A 24,951-nucleotide genomic window follows, 5' to 3' on the forward strand; every position below is an offset into this window, starting at 1 on the left:
ATTATATCTACAACTATATGCGAAGGGCGAATTGAAGAAGAGAAAGGTTGGAAGGTAGGCATCCAGCTAGCTGGTTCAATGGATAGATCTTTGGACCTGGAGTTGGGAAGACCTGAGTTCAAATCCACCTCAGACACTAAATAGCTCTGTGACTCTGAGCAAATCACTTAATTATTGTCTGCCTCAGTTTATTTATTTGTGAAATGGGGGTGTTAATTGCACCTAACCTCCTAGAGTTGTTGTGAAGAGCAAATGAGATAAAATCTGTAAAGTACTTTGCAAACCTTAAGTGATATATAAATGCTCTTATTGTTATGGTTATTATAGTGAAGAAGTAATGAGGGCTTGAGTTGAAATGAACTAAAATGGTGGCCACCCTCATAGCGAAAAAGGGACAGGTTTATGAGATGACTTGGCACCTGACTGGATGGGGGGGTGGAAGACTTCACATCGAATGTGACAATTAAGCTGAGCCTTGAAGAAAGAGAAAAAGAAGGAAAGCATTCTGGGTGTAGGGGATAGAAGTCATAAGAGGGTTGGCAGGTTGTCCAAACAAGAGAATCCAACTTTATTGGCAAGAGATTCAAAGGTGGGAGACTACACACACACACACACACACACACACACACACACACACACACACACACGCACTTGCATATATATACACATATACGTACGTATACATACACACACACATTTGAATTGGTTAAGTACAAGGACAAAATGATTAAGGGTCCTCTCACCCAATCTGCACCTTAGCAGGAATTCCCTCCACAATTTTCCTATCAGTGGCTCCAGTCTCCATTTCAAGACCTCTAAGGACAGGGAGGGCTCTTCCTCCAAATATAGCATGTTGTACTTTTGAACAGCTTTGTTAGGAAGCTAAGAATTATGTACATCAAGCCCAAGCTTGCCTCCCTGCCACTTCTACTTGGCTTAGCACAATGCCTGGCACATAGTAGGCTTAATACATGTTTATTGGGTTGGACTACTGGATTCCACCATTCCACCATTCCAACATTTACTAGTCTTATAAACCTGGGCAAGTTACTTCACTTCATCTCTAAAATGGGAATCATATTCCTTTGATTTTCCAGGGTGGTTTGAAGAATCAAAGGAGATCATGAGTCTGCTAAAAGAGCTAGGCTAAATGAAGTGATTGTTGTTGCTAATTAACAAGCAATTAAGTAACTATTATGTATCAGGCATGAAGGATACAAAGACCTAAGTGAAAGATTCTCTGCCTTCAAGAAAATTACATTCTATTGAGGAGACGACATCTACATGTGTTATCGAAGTATATACTATGGAAGAAACATTTAATTCTCTGTGACTTGGATTTCAAGTCTTTAAGGGACCATATATGTATTAAAAATTAATAACTTACAACTGCATTAAGACTTTGGGACATTACATGTAGACATCCACACATATACATATATGTGTGTGAATATGTATTTATATATGTGTTTGTATGTATGATTATATCTATCTTTTGTTTACATATATCTGTATATTTACAAGCTTTGCTTCTCAGAGGGACAAATGAGAATTTCCTCTGCCAATTGAATTTTTCCCTACCCAAGCAAAGTCATCATACATTCTATAGAAGTCAGAAACAAAGACAAAATTTCACAGTCAAGAGGAAGTAAATGTACAAAAGTTAGGGAATAGTCTTTGATTCATTAACAGGGGAATAATAATTTACCTTTCTGGCACTCTAGAGAATCAATCACCTTCCTAAAACCATTTAGTCCAGTCCAGTACGCTCAACTGATTTAATCAAAGGGGCTTCTGCCCTTGTCTAGTCACTGTTCTAATTCTGTATTCAAGATTAGAGTTTCCCCCTGAATTTTGACTGAGTTTCCCTTCAGAAATGGGTTAGATCTTTGAATGTGATGTTTCAAAAGCATTTCAAGCTAGAATATGGTCCTTTGGGCTTTGATTAAGGGCTAACAAGGTTTATTTCATTCAGATGAATCCAAAGGCTTCAAATTAGGATGCAGAAAATGTGATTTCTTAGTATTTCTAAAAGAGGGACTGAGGGGAAGGTCTTACTATGCTTCCACAATACAAAAGAAATACATAAATGCAAGATAATTGAGAGGGCCAGTAGTTCCTTAGGAAAGGAGGGAATCAGGAAAGGCTTCAATGAAGAAAGTGGCACAAACTAAATTTTGAGAGAACGAAGGATTAGAAGAGGTGGAGGTGACTTGGAAGTGCCTCTCAGGGATGACACCCTTGTTCAGAGGCAGAGAGATAGAAGTGTCATGTGTGAAGAACAGCAAGGCCAATTTGATTGGACCATAAGCTAGGAAGATAGTTTAGTGGTCAGTTGGGAAAGGCCTTGAATGCCAAACAGAGCAATCTGTGTTACCTCCCTAAGGGTAATAAGGAGTGCCTAGGCATCACTGAGTAGAGGGTTGACATGGTCACACCTCTACTAGAAAATCACATTGGCAGTATGCTTTGGAAAAGACAGCAGGGAGATCAATTAGGAAGCTATTGCCATAGTCCAGGTGAGAAGTGATGATAGCCTGAAATTGGCTATCATCAATGTAAGAGATACTGTGTCTAATAGTAGAGACAACAATTAAATGAATGTGTGGGGTGAGGAAGAGGTAAAAGTCAAGGATAACCCTTTGGCTGCAAACCTGGGAGACAGGAAGGATAGTAATATCCTTGACAGAAATGGGGAAGTTGGAAAGAGGAGTGGGTCTGAAGGGAAAAGATGATGAGTTGTATTTTGGATATGTCGAGTTTTGGGCCCATATTTGGAAATGTGATTGTGAGACTGTATATACAGATCTAGATGTTATTGATGTAGATATGATATTTAAAGCTCTGGAAACCAATGCGGTCACCAAAGGGGAAAGAACAGGGAAAGAGGAGGAGGGTCTAGGATAGAGCCTTGGGGTATCCACAGTTAGAGGATAAGATTTGAGTGATAATCCCAGCAAAGTAGACTTATCCTAGGTCCTGTTAATACAACAAGGATACTGACATTCCCAGAAGCCACCAAGACTCTCCCCAACCCAGTAGTACTTCATTCATTTATTACTGTGGGTACTAGGGGCAACACAAAGTTTAGCTAGGATGTGGTCACTGCCATTATAAACTTTACTGACTAGCAAGAGGGAAACAGAAACAAAGAGAGCTATAATATAGAATATCATGTGATGAGTGCATCCATGTGATCCAGGGATGCTGGTTTCCTTGCTGTTCCCTGAACATTCTCTTCCTCATGTCAGCCTCCTGGCTTCCCTGGCTTCATTCAAGTTCCAGTAAAAATCCTACTCTCTATAAGAAGGCTTTGGGCAGCTAGATGGCACCATGGATAGAGTGCCAGACCTGGAGTCAGGAAGCCTCTTCTTCCTGAGTTCAAATCCAACCTCTGACACTTCCTAGCTGTGTGACCCTGAGCAAATCACTTAACCCCGTTTGCCCCAGTTCCTCATCTGTAAAATGAGCTGGAGAAAGAAATGCAAACCACTCCAGCATTTCTGCCAAGAAAACCGCAAATGAGGTCATGAAGAGTCAGGCACGACTGAACAACAAGAAGCCTTTACCAATCTCTGTGTTTTCCCTCAGTTGACTACCTCCAATTCATACTCTCTGTAGCTTGTTCATACATAGTTGTTTTCATGATGCCTCCACCCTGAGACTGTGAACTCCTGGAGAGGAGAGATTATCTTTTGCCTTTCTTTGTATCCCCCAGCACTTAAAACAGTGGCTGGCACATAGTAGGTGCTTAATAAATGACTTGACTAACTGGGGATAGGACAGAGCTCTGAGGATATGGTGCTCTATAGGCTTGGGTGGCCTATGAGTTTTAAAGGATGGGTAGGAATTTAGCCAGTAAATAGGTAGAGAAGGGTCACGAGCAAAGACAAGCTAGAAAATACGGGAGGGTGGAGAATATGCCAAAGGAATCATAAGATCGTAGGCTGGTTGGATTTAGAGCTGCAGGCGTTAACATATTTTTCAGATGAGGAAAATGGGGTTGACAGCTGGGAAGGGACTTGCCCCAGGCTATGCACATAGTAAATAGCAAAGTTGGGATTCAAGACTTTGTCTATTGACTTTAAATCCAATGTTTTATGAGTCCCTACAAGTAGGGTAGTGTAATGCTGTGGAGAGTCCAGAACATCAGGAGGAAGAGTTCGAACTTTGGTAGGTAACAGGGAACCACTGAGGTTTTTTTCAGCAAAGGAGTGACATGACCAGATAGACACATAAAGTTAGTCTGACAGCAGTATGAAAGAGAGATGGGAAGGGGCGTGGCAGGGTACAGGATGAAGGCAGAGTAGAGGAGCTAGGTGATAAAGGGGAGCGTAAAAAAAAAAAAGATAAAGAGGAGCGTATCCTAGGGATGAGAGGTAGGAGACGTGAGCAGAGGTAGAAGTGGGGGAGGAGAGAGAGAGACAGACAAAGAGAGAGAGAGAGACAGAGAGAGAAAGAGAGACAGAGAAAGAGTGTCTTGAGATTAAATGGGCCCAGGACCAAGGAGGCAGAGCAGCGGAGAGAAGAGGGGAGGGACGAGCAGGGAAGGGGGTTTGGGGAGGGGGCGGGAGCCTTGGGCCCCTGAGGGCTCTCCTCCCACTTGTTGAACTCTTAGATCTCTCTCTCTTCTCTCTACTCCCCCTCCTTCCTCCTCCTTGCGTTTCCGCAGTGTCATGATTTCCGTTTCCCTCAAAGAAAGGAGGGTAAGGGGGACGAGAGGGAGAGAGGGCTCCCAATCCTGCAGCTGCCATGTGGCCCCCAGCCGACCCCGAACCCGCCGGGGCCCCAGATGGCCCCCAGACCCAGAGCCTGAGAACTCTGCTCCCCACGCGGGAGTTCTTGTGCTCCCGCAAGGGCCGGCTCCTCCTAGGAGAATCGGTAAGTAAGGAGGCGCCCCCAGACCCGCACACCAGAGGGGATCTGGGGGCCTCCCGGGGACTGGTCTAGACCGGATGGGGCCTGAACAGAGTGATCTATGGTGAGTTTGGCACAGCGCCAGAGCAGCCGCGCCCACCCAGCCCATCTCGAACCCTGCTCTCGGCAGGGATGACCTGAACCCCGTCCCCGGAGCCAGGGTGCCAATAGGGTCCGGAGACCAGGGGCAGAGACGCGGCTAGCGAGAAGATGAGGGTGGTGGAGGCTGCATGCGTCCCTACTACTTGCGGACCACCTTTTAAGCCAGGGGCTGATCCAGCCTGGCAGCGGGATCCCGGACTTCTGCTCGAAGTCTTGCCAATATAACCTCTCCTCAGGGTTCCAAAATGCTGGGTCCACCGGGCCTGGTACATCATAGACCTTCAGAACTCCTAGGGATCTTAGAACATTAACTATAAGAGTTAGCAGATACTATAGGGAATAGAGACCCCTTCACGTTAGAGAGAAGATATTGACGCCCAGAGAGAAGAAATTTGTTAAAGATTGCATAGGAATTGGTGGCCAAGGTAGGGCTAGAACTCAGGTCTCAGCTCTTAGAACAGTTCTAAGGCAGTGAGCTTGTCATGAGCCATTAGCTATCAACTGCTGAGCCTACCTCTTTGCCCATAGATATCAGTAGTATCCCAAAACAGGGATCAGAAAACTACATGTAATGGGTTTAGGGCTGAGATGGGGGAGGAAGACAATATTGTAGTGTTCCCAAATGTAAGATGCAAGTAACCCTCCTCCCACACCCTGACCCTAGCTGCTGCCTGAGGGAGACTGAAGTCTTCCTGGGTAAGACAGAAAGGGAGGTGGCTGATATCTACTTCCTCCTTGAGACAGATTTGGGGTTGGGAGGGGAGGGGGGAATGTAGACTGAGAGAAGGCAAAGTCTTTAGTCAACAGCTGCCTCTTCAGTTTGAGACCCAGAGTTGGATCAGAGGAGGGGTCAAAGAAGGAGGTCTCTGGCAGACGTAACGTTTCATGACTTGTTTCATGAGTTTCATGACTAAATGAAGCTTATACCTACCTGTCACCCAGTCATTTGCCAAAAGAATCTGTGCTTGGGAGGGACTTGATTGTCTTCTTTTTGTTCAACCTTAAAGATAACTCTAGGGGCATTGAGGTGGCATAGTAGATACAGCACTGGCACTGGAGGCAGGAGAATCTGAACTCAAATCTGGCCTCAGATGCTTACTAGCTGTGTGACCCTGGGCAGGTCACTTAACACCAATTGCCTCAAAAAAAAAAAAAAGGTGACTATTGACCATGACCCTGCCCTCCAAAAAATTCTGTCCCAATCCTTCCAGAAAATCCTTATTTTTTTTTTTCCATGAGAGGTATTGTGCAGTAGTGGATAGAGAGCTGGCCTCAAATCCAGGAAGACCAGGGTTCAAGTACCACCTCTGAAACATTCTTGTTGGGCAACTCTCACTTGAACTCTCAGGGCTCTAGGCACTCTCTAAAACTCCAAAGTTTCTGAGAAGGTGCTGACCTGCACTGGTGGGGGGAGTTACCTCATCCAGGAGTTCCTTAGACCAATGAAATCATGGGTCCAGTCTCTACTTCTATCCCTTAGGTTTTCATAGAATCATAAAATTTCAGAGATCTGAGGGCATTTACTTCAACCTCTACCTGAACAATCCCATGGAAGGGCACCCTTAGGAATAAGGGCTCTGGCTAAAGATCTTACTTAAGAAATTAACCATCTTCCAAGGCAGCCCATCCCACTTTGGGACAGCTCTGACTGAGAAGGAGGACCTGCAGTAGAAGAAGTACAGAGCTTGGACAGGATGACTAGGGTTCAAGTCACTTCCTTGCCCCCACTTTGTGGAGTAATTTGGGGCCTGTAAAACAAGGCGCTCTGAGGTCATCATAGGCCAAAAAAAACCTCTTTTCCATTCCTGAAAGTCTGTGACTAATTTTCCAAAAGGGTAACTAATCCCTTTAGGAGAGGACCCCTCTTTTGTCTGGGCCATCCTGAAGCTGTGGTGCTCCCCAGATCTCCACCACTTTCTGTTCTTCCAGTCATGTTGTTTTTCCAATTCCTAGTCTTAGCTCCATTCTCTTGGTATTCCAGCTGCACCTAGAGAAGTCTTTTGTAATTGATAAAGGGCAGGGCGCTTCTTTGCTGGAGTCCACAGTTTCTAACCTCATCACCAAATCCAGTCCATTCACACTTCAGAAATGGCTAGATCTGAGCCCTTCCAGGCATTTAAGATTGCTTGTCCAGTGGTGACAAATGAGCGCTCTTCCTCTCCTCCCCTTGCCACCCTCCCCGCTTGCCACCCTGTCCCCTCCTGCCAGCCTTTTCCCCTTGCTTACTCTTCCCTCCCCGCCCCCCCTCCACACACAGACACACCACACAGCTTTTTTCTTGTCCTATAAAGGTGAAATGTGGCTCACTCACATCCCTTCTCCCTCCCTCCTCCCCTCGGCCTTTGAAAGAGAAACTGCAGCCAAATTTCTCCTCCTTAACACATCTGGTTTTTGTTCAGTGAAGTCACCATAAGCCATTACAGTTCTCTGGCCGCTGGAGCCACTCCTCCCCCCACCCCTTTGGAAGGCAGCACAAGTCCCACAGCCCCTGTGGAGGAAAAGTAGAAATGGAAGGGCAAGGGTTTCCCTGATGGGACAACTGCTGGCCATTCTGCATCCATCAGAGAGAGGGATTATGGTATGGAGCAACGAGCTTGAGTGGAAAATCCCAAGCCCTGGGTTCCTGTCTCCACTCTGTCACTCAACTGGGCTAGGCTGCCCTGAGGGGGTCACCTCCTATCACTGGGGCTCAGTTTTTTTTTCCTCTGTGAGTTTGGGGGGGGCAGACAACTGGCCTTCCAGCTCTGTATTCTTAAGCTGATGCAGATGGGTTCTCCTCAGTATGAATGTTTTTTCCATCCATACAGACAGCCACCCCTTCAAGGGCAGCTAGGTGGCACAGTGGATAGAGCACCAAGCCTGGACTCAGGAAGACCTGAGCTCAAATCTGGCCTCAGACTCTGACTAGCTGTAAGACCCTGAGCAAGCCATTTAGCCCTGTTTGCCTCAGTTTCCTCATCTGTAAAATGAACTGGAGAAGGGAATGGCAAACCACTCCAATATCTTTGTCAAAAATAAAAACTCCAAATAGGGTCTTTAAATGACTGAACAGCAACAACAAACCCGTCATCCTGTGTACTTTTCATGCGTATCTTCTGGCAAATTCTTCACAGAAGGTCCACCTAATACCCTCCCAGCTCCAACACTTCATGTTCTAACATTTTACATCCCAAGATTCCTTCAAACTCTGATTGCCGGTATTCTAAGATTCTCTCCAACATGAACAGCCTGTGATTCTTTATACATTTTGGAGCCCTAAGACCGAGATCTTCTATCTAAACTTTGACCAAGTGCTAGCCCAGCTCATGTCCAGGGCTGGAATAAGGCTAAAGGCAACTTATAAAGAGGGCCTCCAGCTCACACTAACAGGCAGGGATCCTGGGAACAGGAAAAGCGAGAGCAACAGAAGTATCAGAGGGGGTCCTTCCAGCTCATCCTGCTCAGCACCCTTCCCCCAATCTCCTTCCTGAAGACTAGGAGGGACTCTGATAGCAAGGGATTACAGTATCTCCAGCATCCCTTGAAAAACTCTATCTCTCAAAGGATCACTGAGCAAATGAGATAAGATCAGGAGAACAGCTTTGTTATCAAGAAGCATGGGAAGTCCTAGGGAGCCCTGGGTCCTGGCTTTGGTCCTTTTCTCAGGAGAAATCGAAGAAAGCTCCCTGTTCCTGCGGCTGGACCTCATGGAAGGAGATGATAGTAGCAGAGGCTGACATTTAGGTAGCCATTCGAGGGTACAAAGCACCAAGTCAACATTTCTTATTGAATCCCCAAAACAATTCTGTGTAAGTATTATCATTATCACTTTACAGATGAGGAAACTGAGATGTAAAGAGGCTAAATGATTGGCCTAAGCTCATCTGCCTAGGCAGTGGCAGAGCTGGGATGCAGTCCAGGCTTTCTGGCTCCAGACTCAATGCTCTTTCCACAGCTGCCATTGCTGGCAAGGACAAGGGTGGGGTGGGTTTCAACATCTGGCTGCAGCTCATATTGAAGAACCAATGATCAAACTTTCCTAAAGTGGAGCCAAACTCTTTTCTTCCACCAATACAATCTATATGAAGCCACAGTGAATTTAATTTAAAAAAACATTTTTAAAGTATCTACTGTGTGCTGGGTGCTGAGGTACATGTAAAATTTAGATAAAACAGTCTAATGGGGGGAAAGCCACTAAAAGGTATCTGTAATTACAGTCACACATAAGTACATTTAAAATGTGAGCTCTGAAAATAAAAATGTCAATAGTATCTGAAGGTATCAAGGTAGGCTTCCTGGAAAAGGTCATCAATTATTCAATCAACATTCAATCAATGCTACATACAGGACCCTGGGGATACAAAGAAAGAAATGATGAAACAGTCCGTGTACCCATATTTCTTTCTGGGGAGACAAAATACACATGTAGAGATAAATATAAAACATATTTTAAAAACCAGATATAAAATAACTTAAAAGGGGAGAGGTCAGGGAAGGAAGAGATGTGCAAGAAAGGTGGAAGGTGGGGCACCAGTTGAGTCTTGAAGGAAACCAAAAATTCCCAGAAGGAGATGTGAGAAGAGAGTAAGTTCCAGGCATGAGGGACAGTCTGCAAAGGCAAGTAGAGATAGAAGATGAAATGTCATGGATGGTTACAGCAAGACCATGGAGTTTGTGGAGGAGAGAAATATGTAATAAGCCTAGAAAGTTAGTTTGGAAGCAGGTTGTGAAGTGTTTTAAATACCTAACAGAGGACTTTGTATCTGATCCTACAGGTAAGAGGGAGCCATTGGACTTTATCGAGTAGTGGAGAGACTTGGATAGAATTTAGGAATGTTACTTTGGCAGCTTTGTGAAGGATGGATTGGAGCAAGGGAGAACCTAGATAAAGGCAGACCAATTAGGAGGCAATTATAATAGTCCATGTGAGAAGTAATGAGAGCCTGAACTAGGAGGCTGGACATGTAAGTCACATGTGAGAAAGTAATAAACTTGAGAGATCTCGTGGAGGTGAAAATCACCAAGACGTGGCCATTGTTCAGAGATGTGGGGTGAGGGAGAGGGAAGAGTCAAAAGTCATGGAAGTTTTGAATGTAGTTGATTAGAAGGTAGTGGTGACCTCAAAGAAACAGGGAAGTTCAGAAGAGGTGTTGATTTGTTCTGTTTTGGACATGCTGAGTTTGAGATGCCTAAGGGACATCCAGTTCAAAATGTTTGGTAGACACGGGACTAGAGCTTAGGAGAGAAACTAGGGCTGGATATCAAGATCTGCATGTCATCTGCAAAACAGTGATAATGAAACCCATGCTGGCTGATGTACCTGTCACCAAGACTGGGGGTACAGAGATAGGAAGGGATACAGTCCCGGGCAGAGCTTGGGGAAGGTACACCCATGGGTGAGGCTGTGATATTGAAGACAATCCTGCAATGGAGACTGAGAAGGACCATTCAGACAGGTTGGAGAAGAGCCCAGAAAGAGAGCAGTGTCATGAAAATCCAGGAGAGAAAAGAGTATCCAGACAGCCAGGACTGTCAATAGTGTTGAAGGCTTCAGAGAGAACAGGAAAGATGAAGGTTGAGAAAAGTTTTGGCAGTGAGAGGCAGATTATTGGCATCTTTGAAGAGCTGTTTTAATTGAATGACTGAAGCCAGATGACAGAGGGTTCTGAAGAGAATGAGGAGAGACGAATGCAATGAGTGTTGACCAGGGGTGGGGAACCTGCAGCCTCAAAGCCACATATGGTCCTCTAGGTCCTCAAGTGCAGCCCTTTAACTGAATCCAAACTTCACAAAACAAATTTGTATACAGCTAGTCTACAAGCTGGTGTAGACAGCTTTTTCTAAGAACTTGGCTGAGAAAGGAAGAACTATAGAATGAGGGGTTATTAAGGTCTAATAAGAGTTTCTTAAGGACAGGGGAGACACAGGCATATTTATGAGCATCAGAGGACTTCGAGTAGGAGAGAGATGGATTAGAGAGAGGGAAGAAGACTGGAGGCCAACCTGCTGGAGAAGGTGGTTAGGGATGGGACCAAGGGTATACATAATTGGTATGGGGTCTTAACCTGGGGTCTGGGAACTTGTGTTCCTAAAAATAAATAATATTTTAATCACTGCATTTCAACATAATTGGCTTCTTTTGCAATTCCATATTTTTTTGCATTTAAAAATATTGTTTCAAGAAGAGGTCCAGAGGCTTCACCAGACTGCCTGAAGGGTCCAGGATACAGAAAACGTTAAGAACCCCTGATATATAAGGATTATACACCATTATATGTTATCTTGGTGAGGAAAAAAGCCACTTCTCCATCAGAGACTGGAGCAAAGGAGTAGATAGTGTGGGGGAGGGGTGTAATAATATCAATATGTATAAGATGTGGAGAAGAAGAATATGTGGGAAAGTGAATAGCCTTGATTTTCTAGGTGAAAATATGAGGGAAGGGCCACTTGAGAGGGTGATGGAGGAGTGAGTGTCATGGGAGCAGAGAAGAAAAGGTATGGAATATCAGAGATGGGTAATAATTGAACGTAGGAGGAATGGAAGGTAGGGCATGCCAGGCATCGGGAAGAGTGTGAGCAAAGGCAAGGAAGGGGGAGAGCATAGGGCAGGTGTGGAGTATGGAGGATATTCCAGTTTTCCTGCAGGCAGGCTTAGTGGGAAATGATAGTGCTTGGCTGAGAGGGGGAGGAAAGGTCATGTGAGGTTCTGGGTTGGCTTCATACCAAAGAACCAGGGATAAGACTTGTCTTTAGCAGGACCTCTGGTCTCACCACAATGGAATGGAAAGATTGTCAGTCTTGGGGTCAGCAATCTGGATTAAAGAGTCTTGACTGTGTGATCTTAAGCAAGTCATTTCACACTGAGCTTTATCTTCCTCATCTGGAAAATGGAAATAATAACCCCTGCATGAGCTCAGTTATGGGGCAGAGAAAACCTGATCAACCTTAAATCACTCAATGCGAGCTCCTCCAGTAAAATCAAAATGAGAAAGCTACGGTACTAATGTGCAATTTCTTCCTGAGTCTGGCTGCATGGGAATCGCCACTCTGTCCACAGGGAGTTTAAGGGAGGGGAGCGAAGGGGTTGATAAAATCCATCTTCAGAAACAAAGCCGGTACTCAGGCCTGCTACTAACAACCCCCAGATCAATGACATCATCTTTCCTCCAGTGAAGGAACTCAGTCACAGCCCTTCCCCATCCACAGCCCCTCTTCCTCAATTTGTCCTTCTCCTTGGCCTGGAGACCACAATCTCCCATTGTTTAGCTTCCTTCTTCCTACAGGCCATTTTTTCTCCTTTTAAAAAAGACGTACTGAGGATTTTGTTTTTTATATCACTGTCACCAACCAATAACCACTCTCCTCCTCACCTATCCTCCCCACCACCAACACAGTGACTATGTCTGACAGCAAACTGCTCCCTCCTAACCAGGTCAAGTTAGAAAACTCTTCAGGGCATAGCCCCCCAGAGGACCTGAGTGTAGGCAGCGTGGTATAGGGCAGTAAGTGGGCCTGGTTTCAACAACATCTCTGTCAGTCTCTGCATTGCTCTGGGTGAGGCATTGCCTCTACTCTGGACCCCAATTTTCTCATCAATAAAATAAAGGGGCAGGGCAAAATAATCCTAAAGGTCCCTTTGGGCTCCAAATCTTGTGATCTAAGGATAGCATTCATATGGGCACTCGGGATGTCATTGATTCTCTTTGAAAACAGAAGGATGAGCAACAGCATATGGGACTGGAAATCAAAGCAGTTCCACACTGTTACACACACACACACACACACACACACACACACACACACACACACTGTTAGCCACTAGAAACTGACTAATGCTACAGTTCCATTTAACATCAATTAGCTTTTAGAAATCGATGTTTACTTTAAAGACATAGCAAGAACAAAACTATAATGCTTGCCCCCCAGTCCTCGGGAGGACGTGCTCCACTACCCCACCTTGGCATATGGGGAACGCAGACTCAGACTTTGTTAGGCCACTAAGCTCTTTTCCAAATGTGATCTCCCCGCTGGATGAGTCTTCCCTTCAGCTCTCTCAGGGATGGATCCTGAAGGCCACTCCTTGGCCATGCCATCATGGGGCAGATCAAGCCTAGTTACTCTTAGCCACTCGTCTCTTCATAAATTGGTTCCAGCCCTTTTGTAATTCATTTACGCACTCTTCTTATTCAGTCATTTCACTTGTGTGTGATTCTTTGTGACCCCATATGGGATTTTCTTGGCAGAGACACTGGTGTGGTTTGTCATTTCCTTCTCCAGCTCATTTTGTAGATGAGGAACTGACACAAACAGGGTTAAGTGACTTGCCCAGGGTCACACAGGTAGCAAGTATTTCAGGACAGATTTGAGCTCAGATCTCCCTGACTCCAGGTCCAGCACTCTATCCACTGTGCCATCAAGCTGCCCTCAACTTCTGATAGGCCTTACCAAACTGGAAAGGCTTAATGTATAGGCCCAGTAGTTAATCATTATTTTGCACCTACTACGTGACAGATACTATACAAAATGCTGGAGATACAAGGGAGGAAGGGGAAGGGAATAAGCACCTACTATGTGCCAGGCACTGTGCTAAGCAGTTTTTACAAATACAATCTCCTCTGATCCTCACAACAACACTGAGAGGTAGATACTGTTATCATCCCTATTTTACAGTTGAAGAAACTGAGGCAGAAGGCAGTTAAGTGACTTGCCCAGGGCCACACAGCTGGGAAATGTCTGAGGATTTGAACTCAGGTCTTCCTGATGCCAGGTCCAGCGCCCTACCCACTGTGCCACCAGCTGCCTCCTAATACGATGACCAAAAAAAAAATGAAAGTCTGTTTTCAGTCAATCGATAAGCATTTATTAAGCATTCGTGATGTGATAAGACAGTGCTGAGCACTGGGAATACAAAAAAAGAGAAAAACACAGCCCCCATACTCCATGAGCTCATGTCCTAGAGAGGAGTCAACATGCAAACATAGAAAATACATACCAGTGTAAATGGGACATAGTCTCAGAAAGAAGAGGGGCAGCAGGAGGGCCTCGCAGAAGATCTTTTGCAGAAGGTGGGATGTGAGCCAAGCCTTGAAGTAAGTCAGGGAAGTCAAGAGGCAGAGGTGAGAAGGAGCATTCCAGACATGGAGGCCCAAAGTTAGGAGATGAGGGCCCTGTGTGAGGGCCAGCAAGAAGGCCAGAGTCACTGCATTGCCAGGTACATGGCAGGTAGTAAAGCAAAGGAAAGGTAGGAGGGGGCCAGCTTGTGAAGAGCTTTACATGTCAAAAAGAGGACTTTATATGTGATCCTGAGGTCACTGGAGTTTACTGAGTAAGGGCGTGATATGGTCAGATGTGAACTTTGGGAAGATCAGTTTGACATCTGAGCAGAGGATGGACTGGAGTGGGGAGAAGCCTGAGGCATGGGAGGCCACTGCAATACGTATGAGCCGATGAAGGCCTATAGTTGGGTGGTGGTTGTGTCGGAGGCGAAAGGGGAGCTCATATGAGAGATACTACAAAGATAAAAATGATAGGACTTGGCAACTCATTGGAGAAGGAGTGAGTGGGGAGTCAAAGATGACACCCTATGTTTTGAGCCTGAGTAACTAAGATTGTGCTACTCTCCAATGGTAATAGGAAAATTGGGAAGAGGGAAAGGTTTGGGGAGAAAAGATGATGAGTTCTGTTTGGGGCACAATGACTTTGAAATGTTTCTGAAACAAGCAGGTGGTAAAGCAAAACTGGAGGTCAGGAGAGAAGTCAGAGATGAATAAATAGATCTGAGAATCATCTACATAGAGATAATTGAACCCTTGGGAGATGGTAAGATCATGAAATGAGATTTTATAGAGGGAGAAGTGGGCCAAGGAACTCTAATGGGAGGGACATATCCCTAATCTATACAAGATATATACAAATTAAATACGTAGTAACCATGAAGTGGAAGACAAAGGGAAGATGGAGGATGAGGAAATACCTCCCACCTCTAGATGGTGCTTGAGCTGAATCTCAGAAGAAAATAGGCATCCCAGGAGGTGGTGAGGAGGGAGTGTATTCCAGATACAGGGGACATCCCATACAAAAGCAATGGTGCATATTGTGTGAGGAATGATAAGCAGACCAAGGTGACAGAACAAGGAAGGGAGTAATGTGTAAGAAGAGAGGAAAAGTAGGAAGGGGCCAGTCCATGTTCCTTTTTCATTTTAGAAGGAATAGTCGATTGCATTGAGGAATGACATGATGAGAAATGAATTTTAGGAAAAGCACTTTGGTGGCTGTGAAGAGGACAGATTGGAGTGGGGGGAGACTTGTGGCAGAAAAAAAACAAGTGGGAGCCTACTGCAAAATCTAGGCAAGAGGTAATAAAGGCATGAATTAGGGTAGTACCTGTATGAGTGGAGGGGAAAGGAGCACATCCAAAAGATGTTGTGTAGGCAGAAAGACAAGATTTGGTAACTGATTGAATATATGGGGTTGAGAGGAATCAAAAGTGACCCCAAGATGGCTAACTTGTATGACTTGATGAATTGTGATCCCCTTAATAGTAACAGGGAAGTTCGGAAGAGGAGTGGATTTTTTTTTGTGGGGGGAGGTGTAGATAATGAGCTCTGTTTTGAACATGTTGAGTTTAAGATGCTTAGGGGACATCCAATTCAAAATGTCCAATAGACAGTTGTCATTGTGGGACTGAAACACAGGACAAAGATTGAGGGTGGATATATGATCTCATAGTCATGTATATAGAGATGCTAACTGAACCTATTACCAGGAGGTGGAATGGATGAGGTTACCCAGAGGGAGAATGCAGAGAGAGAAGAGGGCCAGGATAGAACCTTGTGATTTGGATAAGGAGGCTGAAAAGGAGGAGTCAAGGAGGTAGGAGAAGGACCAAGAAGTAGGAGGAGAGGGTGATTGACAGAGTCAGAGGCCTCGAAGGATGGCCATTAAATTTGGCGATTAAGAGATCCTTGGTGACTTTGGCAAGTACAGTTCATTCTAAGCTTTAGCATGCCTCACACTCTTTTTACAGGACCATGTCACCCTTACAGTCATTCTGTTACCAGACTTTGCTTCCATTTTCTTTACTTAATATCTAGGTTGTTTGGTGAGTTCCTTATTTATTTATATCAGTCTCTTCAGATAAATCTCATTTTTATTTCTCATTGAAATTTTCCTTTCTTCAGAATTTCATTTTTGGTCATCTCTCACTCCTCTTGGGCTGACGTTCCCTGAAGCATGGGATCCTACTCATCCTCCCTCTGAACCCTTTGAAATCTCCCAAAACCTAGGGGGCATGTCAGCTATATCTAGATCTCCTCTCCTCTATCACAAAAATAAAGTGATCGGCTTCCTCCAGAACCCCTATCATTTATACCCCAAAAATTACTTCCTCTCTGTCAAGTGAGAACTAGATCCAGAATTGTGGTCAGTCACTCAACAACCCACTAAGTACTTATATTATGTGCCATTCATTTTACAAAGAAAGGCAAAAATACCATCCCTCAAGAAGTTCACATTCTAATGGGGGTGACAAGCAGCAAATAACTGTATTTACATGATAAATACAATGTAAATGGAAGGCAGTCTCAAAGGGAGACTCTAGCTGGGTAGAAAGAAGGAGGAGGAGGAGGAGACAGGAAAGACCTCCTGCAGGTGCTGGGATTTGAGCTGACTCTTGAAGGAAGCCAGGAAGCAGAGGTGAGGATGGAGAGGAAATTGAATTTCCTCTTGTTGGTTCCTTTACCTTTGGAAGAATTAAATTATCCCTAAGGCAAGTCAAGAAGTAATTAGCTACTCTGGTTTTTTTTGGCTTTTTTTTTTTTGGCAGGGGGGAAGAGAGAGAGAAGAGATGAAATGAGATGAGATATGAGAGAGAGAGAGTGAGAGAGAGAGAGAGAGAGAGAGAGAGAAGAGAATATCATCCAACCAATGTGGGGATAACCAGATAACTGAAGTCTCCCATTCCTACTGTATCATGCCTCTTACTAGGCTTGAGATCTTTTTTATACTCCAGTTACAGAATCATTCCTGTTTTGTCCTCCATTGACCTTCATCCACATACTTCCCACCATTCCTTCCCAGTTCCTGGATTTCCTTAAATTTAAATAATTTCTTTAAAATTCTTTTAATTCTTTAAATTTCTTTAATGTTAGCACAATGCCCCTGGTACCTAGTAAATGTTATATAAATTTTAGCTATTGTTATTATTCAATGCCTACCTGATCCCCTTTTGCCTTTCCATAGCCATAGTCAGGTCATGGGTTTCTTCTCACCAAGTTTCATTGATACCTACAAGGTCAGATTTGCTCTCTTGTGTTCCCCATCTGTTGCCTAAACTTTCAGCATTTATATATAGACGCTTGAGGCCATGGGTTTTGCTACTGGCTGCTTTCTTGTTTCCTGTGAATTTCTCAACTATTCTTCTTCCTTCTTTGTAGTTACTACTTATAGTAGCTAACTTGGGGATGTATGTAGGCAGTCATGGCACATAATAGGCACATAATAAATGCTCGTTCCCTCCCCCATACTTACTACTTTAAAGCTTTTTTTTTTATTAGAGTTGCAAGATACCTGGGAAATCCATTCATAGCAGCCTTTGTCTGAGTAGACCATCTCTGGCCGGGAATTTGTCAAGACCTGTCCTCAGATGCCATTTTTTTAACCAACTGTGCGTTTCCCAAACTGATTTTTCTCTGCTTTATCCCTTTCTCCCAATGGGCAATAGTGAGGAAAACACAAGCTGTGCCCCCCTGGTCTTGTCTAAGGCTTAATTAATTATCATTGGCAATACTTTTTTATTTTCCTTCTGGAAGTGCCATTTGTGCCCATGTGGATCTCCAGTAAGGGGCAGTTGTCATCTGGTTTGTTAAGTCTTGGAAGTTTCTCTGTTATGTCTTGGATATGTTGTACCCTAGGAAGACAACAGATCTGTCAGTTGTTGTCATTAGGACAACAAATAGCTGCCTCAGTGCCCCTGAGCAGAGAATCACCAGTTATTACTACTACTCATCTCTTCTTCCTATGCTTCCAACCAGATGATCACTTGCTCAATGAGGTTCTCCTCTATCATTCTAGGAAGGGGTGTGGCTTCTTACTCCTCAGAACATCTAATTGTCTCCTCTTTTGTGAACAGTCTCAAATCTATACTGAAGCTCTAACTATACAAATGTGCTTTTCCTTCTCTTTCTCCATTCTCCATTATCCCAGAAAGGGTCATTTCCCTCTTCCACATTAGATCACGATTCCCCCCGCTGAAGCCTTACTTCTACTACCTGTAGGAACCCTCCATCCCCCTGACAACCTAGAGTGTAGAGGGGTGTTACTTAAGTCCCTTCCCCTTCTCCTCCAGGGAAATTGGCCAACACTTGGAACATAGACAACAGCCACTTGGCTGTTAGAAGACAACATGGTTGTTTTTGTTGTTGTTGTCAGAAAAGATGCAAAAATCAGAATCTCCAGAGTAAGTCACTGCATGATTTCCCTTAATTTCTTTGGTTGAGATTTTCAGTCTTGTTTCTTGAAAGAACTTGTGGGTGCTTGTCTTCACCTTAACACTCAGGCCCTACTGAAGACTTTTTATAATCAATGATCATTTCTGAAGAACTTGACTTCAAATGCCTTTCCTTGTCTCCACCACAACCGACAGCCACATCAACATCTGCCTTCCCTTAGGCCTTGCCCAGATCCTTTCCACTCATTTGTCCTACCCTCCAGTATACTCCATCAATCTGCTTATCCTTTTAATTCTTCGATCTGTCAATAAACATTTATTAATTGCATATTATTTGCCAGTCACTGTGCTAAGCGCTTATTTATGTACCTTACTTTTTCCACCTCCCGGGGTTCTATTCCAAATCCTCCATAATCTTTTTATGCCCTCCCTCATTCTCCTTGATCCTGCTTCTTTTACAACCCAGAAGGAGGATCAAAACCATTATTTGGGCCTAGAAACTGTTCTTCAAATTACCCTCAATTTATCACAAATTTTGTCAAATTTCTTTTCCCCAAATTCAACTTCTGACCTACATCATCATCATCATCATCGTCATCATCATAGCCAGTGCTTCAAGGTTTGGAAAATGCTTTACCAATATTATCTCATTTGATCCTCACAACAACCCTGGCTTGTCATGCTGTTGCTATCCTTATTTTACAGATGAGGAAACTGAGGCAAACAAGTTAAGTGACCTGCCCAGGGTCACACAGCTAGTAAGAGTCTGGGGCAGGATTTGAACTAGGGTCTTCCGACTCCAGGTTCAGTACTCTATCCACCACACTCCCTAGTACATACCTCTCCAAGTCCACTATGTGATATCTTCTTATTCTGCTCACAGCCTTGTCTCTTTCCCCCCTCCTTTTCCCACAGAATCATGTAGTAGATAATATGTGATAATAATAATAACAATATGTGAAATGCATTGTCTTTGCACTAGATAAATGTTAGTCAGTATTAAGTAATGAGTGCTCTCAGTGATGAAACCTGGATCCTTCCATTCTTAAAGGCCATATTATGTTAGACATTGGGTGAGATACCACCAACACCACCACCAACAATAATAACTCACCTTTCATTCAATAACTCTTTTCTCCCACCATTAGTGCTTTCAGGTCAACAAAACTTTTTCCTCACTGCAACTCTGTGAGGGAAGTAGGGAGTTTGAAGTATTATTGACTGATGCTTAGCATCTCACAGCTAGTAAGTCTCAGAGGTCTTTAGACTCTAAGATCAGTACCAGTAGCTACCAGACCAAGCTTGCAGATCTAAATTGGAGACAACACAGCTGTCCGCAGATTATCATAAGACAAATCAGAACGTTATTTCTGATTAAGATTATTTTAGGCTTACGTTATTACAGTGGTATTTAAGTAATAAGTACTATAGTGTATTATGATGGGTAGCCTGGCTTTAGGAAGACCTGGGTTCAAACCCCACCTCTGATATTTACCATATGGCCCCAGGCAAGTCATGTATTATCTATGCGTGTGTCCCAGATAATTCCCATAAACTTACCTACTTAATCATAGATATGTTATAGTGTCCTAGACCAATGGAGGGGGGGAAGGGCCTTTCATTTAAGTTACAGTTTACACAGTGCTCTTCTGTAAGGCAGAGAATGTCAATATTGTCCTCATATGACAGATAAGGAAACTGAAGTTCAGAGAATTTAGGTGATGTGTCGAGGATAACCAGTGGAATGTATTGGAACCAGGACTCAAACTCAGGTCTTCTGACTATAAGGCCAGTGTTCATTTTCCTGTGCCACCATTACTTTTGGGCCCTTCAGTCATCCTGACCTGGCTAGAGGAAAAGAGGACACCAAGAACCACCACCATACTAAGAGATCACAGGTGCTGCCCCCTCTGATAGGTGGGATTGGGCCTTGGAAGGGGTGGCATCAAGCTGACATGGATTGGGATGACAAAGCCTGGAGGGGTGGTGGGAAAACAAGCATATGAGTCTGTGAAATGGTCCAGCCTTTCAGAAAAGCAATTTGGAACAACATTCACAAAGTTAGTAATTTGTGCATACCCTTTGACACAGCAATACCTCTATACCTCAAAGAGATCAAATAAAGAGGGAAAGACTCTTATCTATCTATGTATCTATCTATCTATCTATCTATCTATAGCAGCTCTGCTTGCATCGGCAAAGAACTATAAACTGCCCATCAAATTGGGGAGTTATGGTATATGAATGTGATGGAATACTGTTGTGCTTTAAGAAATGATGAAGGGCAGTCTTTCAGAGATACCTGGGCAGACTTGTACGAACCAATACAGAGTGAAGTGAGCGAAATCAGGTGAACAATTTATACAACAACCACGTTATTGTAAAGACCAAGAACTGTGAAATACAAGGGCCAGCCATAATTCCAGAGGACTCACAATGAAATATGCCATCTGCCTCCTGATAGAGAGGTGATGAACAGAAAGCACAGAGTAACACGTGGAGGTTTTTGGACATGGCTAGTGCAGGAATTTATTTTGCTCAGCCTCACGTATTTGGAACATAGGTTCCTTTTTTTCTTTTTCACTTGAAGGAAGGGGGAGGGAGAGAAGGCAGTTTTTTGTTCATTGAAAAAATAAAATTTAATTGAAATAAACAGAACCACAACAAGAGAAGCCAATTGGAGCTTCAGAGCAACAGTGAAAGCATCTGAAAGTCTCTTCCTATAAGCTTCCCCCCATCCTGTCACCACACCTCCCAGCCCTCCATCCCCCATGCAGCTGTGAAGGAGAGGATGTGAGAGAAAAAGTTGATACCTTGGGCCTCAGATGCTGATGACACACATCCTGTTACTTTGTGCCAGTCTCACAGAGAAGCAGGTAGTCTACCCCACCCCACCTCACCCCCATCTTGTTAGTGACTGTGCCCAAATGGCAACCTCCTCCAGCTGGGAATACAGGTCCAGGGAGAGAGCTGCTGGGTGGGCCAGTGGATAGAGTATTGACCTGAAGTCAGGAAGAGCTGAGTTCAACTTCAGCCTCAAACCCTTATGAGCTGTGTGACCCTGGGTAAGTCACTTAACCTCTGCTTCAGTTTCCCCATCTGTAAAATGGGGATAATTACAGCACCTAGTTCCCAGGATTGTTTTAAGGATGGAATGAAATAACATATGAAAAGTGCTATATAAATGCTAGCTTTTTTTTAAATTATCATTAGGTCTCCTTCCCAACTCCTAGTCTTCTTCATTAAGGTCTGCCAAAGTCATGTTCTTTTGACGTGGAATGCCAGGGTTCCAAGCTCTTCAGCAGTAACTTGTGTAGGAGTCAGAAGACCAGAGCCTGGAGCAAATGATTGAGTTTACCAAGTGTTCAGATGTGGGGGCCGGGCTGGGCTGACCTCTAAGGTCATTCTGTTATTCTGACCCCACCCACTTCTACATCTCTTTTTCACTTTCCTAAATTACCGGAAAACAGAAGGCAGCCACTTCTAAATGTTCACTTTTTCTGGGGGAGGAGCTGGCAAATCGGTCTTATCATATTTATTAAGTACCACGCCCAAATATGGGCCTCCAGCTGGGGAGCAAGGGGAGATGGGATGGAAGTGGGAGTTTTCTCCCTAGACAGGTGTGAGGAGAGCTGGCTGTCTGTACTGGTCAGAAGAGATGCTATCACTAAACCTAATGGAAGATGTCATTTATTGGGGGAATTGGGGACAGGAAGGTGAAGAGGGCTTTTTATTCAGAATATCAGATCGTAGAATCTTAGAGCCTAAAGAAATCACTGAAATAATCTTGTCCAAGTCCTCATTTCACAGAGAAGGAAGCAGAGAGAGGTGAAAGCTTCCCCCTGGTCACACAGTGTTTTAAATGCCTTTTGCTGGTGTCCAGACTCTCTCCAGGTAGGCAGACAGTTTTGGTATGAGTTGGTCCTAGCACTGCCCAAGAAACTTATGCTCCCACCTAAGGATGGGTGGGCCTGACTCTGATCTAGAGGTGAAAGCCAATGAGTCTCGGCCTAGAAATCAGGAGATCAAAGCTGTAGTCCTGGCTTTGCTTGCTAGGTAGGTAACCATAGGCAAGTGACTTCTCCCACCTGGGGTTCAGTTTTCCAAAATGGGGAGGGCTGGACTGGGTCATCTCTTTTTTTTTCTTTTTTTCTTGCAGGGGGAAGGCAGGGCAATTGGGGTTAAGTGACTTGCCCAAGGTCACACAGCTAGTAAGTGTGTCAAGTGTCTGAGGCTGGATTTAAACTCAGGTCCTCTTGACTTCAGGGCCAGTGCTCTACTAACTGTGCCACCTAGCTGCCCCTGGACTGGATCATCTCTAGGATTCTTTCTAGCATCCTCTGACTAGATCAGGCAAGAACAGGACCCATGGGGCTGACTTGTAAGATCATTCCATTTAATAATCATAATATATTAGCCTTTAAATAGCTATTTAACTTTGGCAAAGTGCTTTGCATACATTATCTCATTTGATCCTTGTAACAACCTTATGGTATTATTATCCCCATTGGACAGATAGGAAAACTGAGGCAGACAGAGGAAAAGTGACTTACTCGAGATTGAACGGCTAATGTCTGGTCTGAGGCAGTTTTAAAACTCAGATCTTCCAGACTACAAGCACTCTATCCACCATACCACCTAATGAGAAGGGATTTTAGTTCAAATTTCCCTCCCCATTCTACATAGGAGAAAACTGAGACCCAGATCACACAGAAAGTAGCAGAGCCAGCATCTTTCCCAGAGAATGCTACTGAGAAGCTTCTTCCTCTGCCCCCCATCGTTGACTAGAAGGACAATAAGCAGAAAAGTCAGTCTCAGGGTCTGCCCCAGTAACTGATGCCCTACCACTATGGAAGTGCACATTAGGAAGAATGTATAGGCTAGATAGTCCTTATAGACTGATTATAGATTATATATAATATGGTCTTATAGGCTATATGTAATCCTTATAGACTATATGTAATATTATCATTCATTATAATATCATATAGTATATATCTATAATATAATAAATCATATCATGATATATTACATATGATAGAATAAATATAATAACACTGTATTATAAACACATTATTATAGATAATGTAGTAAATATATCATAGAATATTATATACAACATTATATTATAGACTCTGTTAGCCAGAGCAGATGAGGATCATGGTATCTAGAGCTGGAAAGTACATTCTCTGGTTCAACCCTATCATTTTTTTCAGAGGAAATTAAGGTCCAGACAGGAGAAGGAACTTGCCCAGCATCATACAAGAAGGAAATACCAATGCTAGGACTTAAAGGTGTCTTCTGCCTTAAAATCTTTACCCCCTGACTCCTTCTTGCTACCTATAAACATGCCCGGTTATTCTCTTATTTCAAAAATCTTGGCCCGACCATCCTCCCAGCATATCACCCCATATCTCTTCCTTTCAAGCCAAACTCTAAGAAAAAGCTGTGTGCAGTCCCTGCCTCAACTTTCTCCCTTCTCGCCTGTGGCCCACCCCCCCCACCCCCACCCCACCCCCCCCACCCCCCCCCCCCCCGCCGCCCCAGCCTGGCTTACTTCTTGCCTTGTTAAATGTGATGGTCTTTTTTCAGTCCTGGCCTTACTTGGCCACTCTACATCATTTGACACTAGTGATCACCCCTACTGTCTCTTCATGGGTTTTTATGACACTGCTTTGCCCAGATTCTCTTTTTATCAGTCAAACCAATCGTTTAGTTCTCTTTTGCAGGTTTTATCAATCAGTTAGAAACATTTGTAAGCACTTATGTGCCAGGCACTGTGCTAAGCCCTAGGGTTACAAAAACAGGCAAAAGACTGTTCCTGCCCTCAAGAAGCTTACAGTCAAATGTGGGAGACAACAAATAAACATGTACAAACAAGCTATATGCAGGACATAATTAACAGAGGGAATGCATTGGAATTAAGGGGGATTAGGGAAGGCTTCCTGTAGAAGATGGGATTTTTGTTGGCACTTAAAGAAGACCAGGGAAAGCCAGTAGGCAGAGATAAGGAGGGAGAGCATTTTGCTTTTAGCACTCTAGACCACAGCCTCTCCTTTTCCCTCTACTTGCTTTCAGTAAACTCATCAGCTTCCATGGATCCAACTATCATTTCTATCCAGATGACTCCCAAATTTACAAATCTAGCCCTTTTCCCTACCCTTAGCGTCAGTCCCACCTCTCCAGCTGGCTACTTTATACCTCCATCTGTATGTCCCAGAGGCATCTCATGTTCAATATAGTCTAAAACTATTCATTATGATTTCATTTAAATCCAGTCCTTCTCCCATCCTCACTATTTCTGTTTAGTGCACAACCATTCTTGTGTCTACCCAGGTTCACAACCTAGGGGCCTCTTCACTCCCCTTCCCTCATTTCCAATCAGCTGCCAGATATTATTGATTCCACCTCCTCAATATCTTTTGCATCAATCACAGAACTATCCCTTAACACCTCTTGTCTAGACCAGCAATTCTCAAAGTGGGGTGCAAGGGACTACCCAGATC

General features: G+C 43.9%; 1 protein-coding gene across 3 annotated transcripts in view; it reads left to right on the forward strand.

Annotated features, from left to right (window-relative positions):
* CMTM3 (CKLF like MARVEL transmembrane domain containing 3) overlaps positions 1 to 24,951 on the forward strand; it is an 80,182-nt gene that overhangs the window by 39,010 nt on the left and 16,221 nt on the right. Inside the window, exon 4 of one of the 3 annotated variants that reach the window (XM_036751880.1) lies at positions 4,673 to 4,881. The exons of the other annotated variants lie outside the window; for them this stretch is intronic. Coding sequence (XP_036607775.1) covers positions 4,753 to 4,881 — 129 coding nt within the window. The 5' untranslated portion in view covers positions 4,673 to 4,752. The remainder of the gene's footprint in view (positions 1 to 4,672; positions 4,882 to 24,951) is intronic. 3 annotated transcript variants of the gene reach the window in all.

The sequence above is a fragment of the Trichosurus vulpecula genome, chromosome 3, assembly GCF_011100635.1.
Source record: "Trichosurus vulpecula isolate mTriVul1 chromosome 3, mTriVul1.pri, whole genome shotgun sequence".
NCBI classification, from domain to species: Eukaryota; Metazoa; Chordata; class Mammalia; order Diprotodontia; family Phalangeridae; genus Trichosurus; species Trichosurus vulpecula.